The sequence below is a fragment of the Agrilus planipennis genome, unplaced genomic scaffold (assembly GCF_000699045.2).
Source record: "Agrilus planipennis isolate EAB-ADULT unplaced genomic scaffold, Apla_2.0 scaffold12, whole genome shotgun sequence".
Taxonomy (NCBI): Eukaryota; Metazoa; Arthropoda; class Insecta; order Coleoptera; family Buprestidae; genus Agrilus; species Agrilus planipennis.
In genome coordinates, this window is record NW_020439003.1 from 1,899,050 (window position 1) to 1,906,669 (window position 7,620).

The window sequence follows — 7,620 nt, forward strand, 5'->3', positions numbered from 1 at the left end:
CTGAGAGAAGAGATGCCAGTTCAGGTAGTGCATAGAGCTCGTCATGTGGCTCAGTTCAATATCCATAAAGGACACCGCAACGCGCTCGACCAAAGATGCAAAGTATTCATTTGATGTAAAGTTAATCAGCACGACACGGGCGGAAAAGGTGATTTTGCACAAGCAAATCAGTGTAAGCTGTAGCGTAACTCCACTCAATTATTATATAAAAGGATTAGGTTGTAAATATATATCAATATCTCATTTTATTGGTAGTTCTGCAGTCCTGCAACACCTGTACAATGTACAGTATACAAATACAACTTCTTATGTCACGGAGGCATATTGGGTAATCATTCACAACTGATTTATACATCGATAAAAATAACACCCTTCATGAAAGTCGTAGGAAGTCTGGCGAAGTTGTCAACATAACCTAAATGAACTGCTGATTAACAAACAAAAGGCAGGACGTGATGATGACAACACTCACATCGTTTGTTCCTAACGTAACATTATGATTTTAAGATTCATCATTATAAGGTCGTCAGTCCTAAGACTAGTTGGACACGCACCTCCACTCTGTCCTATCCTGAGCTAATTCGCATTTTCCTAAAACTGGAACAACCTACATCCTTAACTATTTACGAACAGTAATCTAATCTAAGGATATCTCTACCCCTCCTAACTCCCGTTTCGGCCTCTAATACATCTCTGACTAGATCTTTATGCCTGAAAAGTTGTCTATCTAACTACCCTGTCTCGCCTATTTCATATTGACTTTCATAGGGTCCTCTTTTCTCCTATTCTTTCTAATACCTCTTCATTTCTAACCTTTTCTATCCATGGTATCCTCATTATTCGCCTATAACACCACATTTCGAACGCTTCTACCCTTTTCTTTTCTGCCGCGCCCACTGTCCATGTTTCGCAGCCGTACAGCGCCGCGCTCCAAACATACACCTTTAAAAACCTTTTTCAAATTTCTAAATTAATCGTTCGCGAGAATAAAAGTGACTTCTTTTTATTGAAGGCGATACGACCCTGTGCTATCATCTGCTTCATATCCCTACTACTTCTTCTGTCCTGACTTATCTGACTTCCTATATACCTAAAATGAACCACTTATTCTAATTTTTCGTCCCCTATCTTTATGTTCGCTCTTTCCCTACTTTTTCTTCCCTTGCATACCAGTATTTTTGTTTTACTTTTGTTTATAATCATACAATACTGTTTTGTCAGTACCGCTTTTATTTTATTTAAAGCTATCTCTAACTCGTTTTTGCTAGATGCTAATGCTGCTATATCATCTGCAAATCTAAGCATACTAATCTTTTGCCCCTGTAGATCTATCTCTACAGTTGTACTATCTTTAAATGATATTGATCGCATCTTTGATGTATAGATTAAAGAAGTTAGTAAATAAAAAGAAATTACAGTTTTTAGCTCTTGAATATTGAGACAATTAACGAACCATTGTTAGTCTACGATTACAGTGAAAGTGGCGAAGTTTCAATTCTGAAATGTCGCGTGTTATTTAGTGAATATGTCAGCGACATAAAATAGGGAGGCTTTCCTATTTGTGGGGATCGGAACAAATGCAGCGAATTTATTTGTTTGTATCGCATGCTAAGGGACTATCCTGATAAGTTTCTACATTATTTCCGAAAGTCACAGTTAAAATTTGATTATATTTTACATACCGAAAGTCATCGAACGATATAATTATTCTATTTGAGACAAACATTTTTGTTTCTTTCTACACGCTATTTGGTTATTGTTAGTTATCAATCAAATGTAAAGAAAATTTCCACACCATTAAAAGTAGACCCTCACATTCCTATTATAAATTTCGTGTCGAAAAGCTTCCAGGAGAAGGCAGGACTAATTTTCACGTGACGATACTACGTGAGCAGTTCCGCAAAACTCATAAATAGTTTCTCCTCCTACCTCTAGTCTTCTTGGAAATTGACAAAAATTGTGACGTTGTATTTTTCGATTTTTTAAGGTATCTATAGCAACTGTACAATAACTATCAAAAATGACGTTGCAGTTTTTCTGTCATTTGAAGTAAAATCAAATACACTTCATACAAATTTATAGTCAAGTAAAGACTTCTGCTCAAAAATGACGTCCTTATTGAAAGCAAATTTAAAAATTTATAACGATAATGTTGTTCATGCATTTGGCAACATTCAGTTCGCCTAAAATAGCTTGAAATAGCACAATAATATTAACTGCCTCGACGACTTACTTTGTGTCGAAAACCTTCTGTCAGTAGAGAGTCAGTGAACTTCTTTTTGTATTATCACGATGGAAAGTGATTACGGAATAGGCATTCGTAACAGGTATGCGGTTTTTTTGGACGACGAGTCCGATCCAATTGATTTCATTAAAAAGAAAGAAGAAGAGAGGAAGTTAAAGAAGAAGACGAAATCATTTGAAAAAGAATGCAGAGTAAAAATTGAGGTACCAAACAAAATAAAGAAGACGCAGAGTTCTAAAGGCGACTCTTTAAAACCTTCTTCGCAAAAGGAAATCAAAGAAGAAAGGCAGACTGTTAAAGCAAACGACGATACCCAACAGGATTGGAAGAAACGTGAAAATAAACAACAAATAAACGGTCGTGGAGACGCTAAGAGAGACGATGAAAACATATTGACAAACAAGGAGTTGATTAGTAATTATGAAATTATTAAAAAGCATAACAGCAAAAACGCTAACTATCGCGGACAAAAAATGCGGAACCCAAAACGACGTGAGTTTGACAGACAAAGTGGGACAAACAAAACAGGAATTAAATCCATGGAGAAACGTGAAGGTAATGGAGCTTACAACTGGGGTTCCCACAAAGGCGTGATTGAAGAAGCTCAAACTCAAAATAACCTGTCAGGTTGGGGAGATGANCGTCCATTTTACTAAAGCAGCAACGTGGAAAAGTATATTATATCAAAGGTGTGATTGATATTATTACAGACAGGATAGTATTCGTGATAAGTATGCTACAGAGACTTTCGGATTCTGTAGCAGTATTAGGATATATAGCAAGGAGTTAGAGAAGCCTCAAATATAAGATGGAAACGATATTGACAGGAGACACTTGGAATGGGAATGAGTAAAAATAAAACACAAATAGGTATTGATATCTAAGGAAGAGTTGAAAATAGGATTAGAGCTAATATATCAACTGGAAGAAGTCGCTGATTTTCAATATTTATGAAGTCACATAATTCATGACGGAAAGAGAGGTTGGGATAGTAATTAGCACTTCTGTGCTCGCGAATAGTTATTTGCATATCGGAAAAGAGATTATTAAAAATGTCTTTGAAGTACCATCTTACATTCTCTGGTGACCACGTTTGAATTCTGCCTCCTAATCAGAAATAACAAAGCTTTACACTTGAATATAATGAGCGAAAAGGAATAAGTTAATTTTATATCTATATGTGAAGCTAAAACTTTTTTGAAAATACCTATTAATAATTACATTTGTCATTATGACTATGATTACTTGAATGATATATTAGTGGATTACGAAGAGTGAGTATTGATTACCTGCACGGAACATATCAAAATTATAAAACATACTTATTAGTACAAATCGACATTTTCGCCGTTCCGTGGATTAACGGATGATGCGGAAATCGATTAAACACATAAAGTTGCTTAAAAAGTGCCGATCATTATCTGCCATCAATCATCCAATGAAAAAGTACAACTTTTACACAGAAATATCAATTGTTTTCTGTAACAGATTATGGATTGGCACCGACCCAGGCCCTAAACAATTTGTCATGAATTATCTCAACCACGATAAAAACATTCAATTAATAAACCTATACAGTGGCTTCTTTGTTGCCGTCAAAAAATTAACCCAAAAAATAACAAATAAGGGAGCGTCAATGACGTAGGCTCTTTGTTTGAAATCCTTTTGTTATCTTACGTTTATAATCACCTTCCTGTCATGTACGTTTTATTTTAACGAATGCGTGATAATGGTATTGAACCTGAATGTAACAGCGTGGGTACCCCTTTTAAACCAAATAACAGANCGTCTTGTCGTTCGTATTTTGGAAACGAGGAATGCGGGACATTGGGGACGCCTTAGACGATTTGCGGGACTATTTTATTAAATATTGCAATGCGGGATTTCAACTGTCATTACGGGACGGTCCCGCAGAATGCGGGACGGTTGGCCGCCTTAACGATGGGAGGTGGAAGGAAATTTTTATTAAGAACTAGGGTGAGTCTTCCTTTTGATTTATTTAATGCTAAGTAACTAATACGTATTTAATAATACCTTATAATATGTATACGTTATTAGATTTGTGAAAAATTTGAATTGAAATTTTTATTTAACATATTCACTTGATAAGGTGTTTGATGTAAACTTCCAAAAGCTATTTTGTTAGAAATGAAAACCGAGAAATATTTATATGTAGGTATATAGGACTCTCAGACAGAGCTGCAATAGAATAAAATCAAAAACGATTTTTCGTCTGAATAACCAATTTTTTTTCACTCAAAAAACAATGGTCCTAAAATAGCATACACTAATGGACGCGTGTACAACAGCTTACAGATTAATTAGTGATTAAAGGTACCTACATCAAACACACGTGTGTGTAGATACATGTATTCAATATTACTGTTAATGCTTCGTCGGATAGCAGTCAAAACAGTGATATGCTAATGGAGAAATCAGGTCTGCAAATGGAGATTACCGAGAAGATGATTAGTTATGACTTTAAATAATAGGTACCACCTTTGATATTGAATTAATGGGACTTGACACCAACATACGTAGAAATGATTTACCTACAATAGAAATAATAGAGAATAGAGAATTACGAGACAAATTAATTAATAACTTGCTGTTAAAGGTGTATACTATAATATTTTCATTTGATCCTGCCAAAAGATGCAGATCATACAGGCTGCTTGCTTTGTTCGGATTTATTCATACAAAGAACAAGTAAAAAAGTTAGTCATCATCATCATCATCATCATCATAGGGTCGTCAGTCCTAAGACTGGTTGGACACGTACCTCCACTTTTTCCTATCCTGCGCTAATTTTCGCATTTCCTTAAAGCTAGAACAACCCATATCCTTAACTATTTGTGAACAGTAATCTAATTTAGGTCTACCTCTACCCCTCCTAACTTCCGTTTCTGCCGCTAATATGTCTCTGACTAGACCTTCATGCCTGAGAATGTGTCCTACTAACCTTTTTCGCCTATTTCTTATTGACTTCTATAGTCCTCTATTCTGCTACTATTTCCAATGATCTTCACTTCTAACCTTCTCTATTCACGGTATCCTCATCATTCGCCGGTAACACCACATTTCGAACGCTTTTAACCATTTGTTTTCCGCATGCCCACCGTCAACGTTTCGCACCCGTACAGCGCCACCCTCCAAACGTACACCTTTAACAAACTTTTTCGAATTTCTAAATTAAATCTAATTAAGTTGAAGGCGACTCCTCTGCTTTATATCCCTATTACTCTTCCGTCCTGACTTATCTGACTTCCTAGATATCTAAAATCGGCCACTTCTTCTAATCTTTCGTCTCCTATCATTATATTCGCTCTTTCTTTACTTTTCCTTCCCTTGTATACCAGTTTTTTTGTTTTACTTTTATTTAGTTTCATACATTACTGTTTTGTCAATACCGCTTCCATTTTATTTAAAGCTATATCTCTTAACTCCTCCTTGCTAGATGCTAATACTGCTATATCATCTGCAAATGTAATCACACTAATTTTTTGCCCCTGTAGATCTAGATATTGATCGCGTCTTTGATGTATAGATTAAAGAGGTTAGTAANATGAAAAAGTACAACTTTTACACAGAAATATCAATTGTTTTCTGTAATAGATTATGGATTGGCACCGACCCAGGCCCTAAACAATTTGTCATGAATTATCTCAACCACGATAAAAACATTCAATTAATAAACCTATACAGTGGCTTCTTTGTTGCCGTCAAAAAATTAACCCAAAAAATAACAAATAAGGGAGCGTCAATGACGTAGGCTCTTTGTTTGAAATCCTTTTGTTATCTTACGTTTATAATCACCTTCCTGTCATGTACGTTTTATTTTAACGAATGCGTGATAATGGTATTGAACCTGAATGTAACAGCGTGGGTACCCCTTTTAAACCAAATAACAGAAGTGGGGAAGTCAATAGGAAATAGGCGAGATAGGTTAGTAGGACACCTTCTCAAACATAAAGGTTTAGTCAGAGACATATTAGTGGCAGAAACAGGAGTTAGGAGGGGTAGACATAGGCCTAGATTAGATTACTGTTCGCAAATAGTTAAGGATGTTGGTTGTTCTAATTTTAGGGAAATGCGAAGATTAGCTCAGGATAGGAAAAAGTGGAGGTGCGTGTCCAACCAGTCTTAGGACTGACGACCTTATGAGGATGATGAACAGAAATATTTGAATTTTATTAATATGATTTTTATTTTGTATCATTGATGAATAATTTTCTACATACGACAACAGATAGCAAGTATTTTATAGCGTTCAATGAAAACAATATTTTATATCACTTATTGCCAAATATTTTATGCAAATGAAATCGTTTTGTTCAACTTTATTTATATACTAGGGTCCATTTAGTAGATATTATTGTGGCAGAAAAATAAAAACTTAAAATTTACCAAAATACCTAGTATATGCACAGATAAGACATGTTAGGTTCTGACCAGTGGTCGGCAAATTGGGACTCGTGAGCCATTCCTTTACCTACTCGGTTTTTCAAACAACAGAAACTCATATCATGAAAAACATAAGGTTTCCTGAAATCGAACTAACGTAAAGAACTATATACACCACAATTTTACCTTCTAAAATTTTTCTACCTTCTAAAAATTGATGAATCCTTTAACCCGAAGAGCATACCAATTTCTTTATTGAATATCCAGGGTGTAAAATAGCGATTATTGACTATAATCCTCATTAATAATAATTGATATCTACAAGGGTTAACATTCATTTGTTTGTACTGTTAGATAGGTATGTACATATAGAAGGTACGATTCGGTTATCGCAATTATGAAAATCACATTACAACTGCAGTTTACTTGATAAACTGGCCTGAGTACTATTGGATATTCATGTTCTTTGAATAATACAATCGAAATGGCCTATTACGTATTCAAATGAGTTTACACTACTATACCTATATATGCGCACGTTTCATCCATTTTCCTAGCATATTTCCTATATTCAGCGTGTAACCATTGTAGATAGGTATATTAGGTATATAATGTAAATATACATAAGACAGTTCGGCGTTAATATTACTTCTTAAGTTTTCCCATCAGTTAGAAGAGCGAAATTAGCAAGGAAAATTGTATTGGTAACTAGGGTGAGTTTTCTTTTTGATCTATTTATTTAATTCTGAGTCACTAATACGTGTTTAATAATATCTACCTTATAATATATGCATACGTTACTAGATTTGTAAAATGAAAAATTTGAATTGAATTTTGTAACTTATTCACTTGATAAGATTTTTGAAATAATCGTGCAGAAGCTATTTTGTTGGAAATGAAAACCAAGAAATATTTACATGTAGGTATATATAAAATTGGAATATTTTTTTTATATTTTATTTATTTTATTG

General features: G+C 34.6%; 2 protein-coding genes across 2 annotated transcripts in view; one reads left to right on the forward strand and one right to left on the reverse strand.

The window, feature by feature from the left end:
* The window catches only part of LOC108736690 (out at first protein), a 163,082-nt gene that overhangs the window by 76,786 nt on the left and 78,676 nt on the right, over nt 1-7,620 (reverse strand). The window lies entirely within an intron of this gene.
* Nucleotides 2,022-7,620, forward strand: part of LOC112904859 (plasminogen activator inhibitor 1 RNA-binding protein-like) — a 13,003-nt gene continuing 7,404 nt past the window's right edge. The window contains exon 1 of the mRNA XM_025975966.1: nt 2,022-2,872. Coding sequence (XP_025831751.1) covers nt 2,293-2,872 — 580 coding nt within the window. The 5' untranslated portion in view covers nt 2,022-2,292. The remainder of the gene's footprint in view (nt 2,873-7,620) is intronic.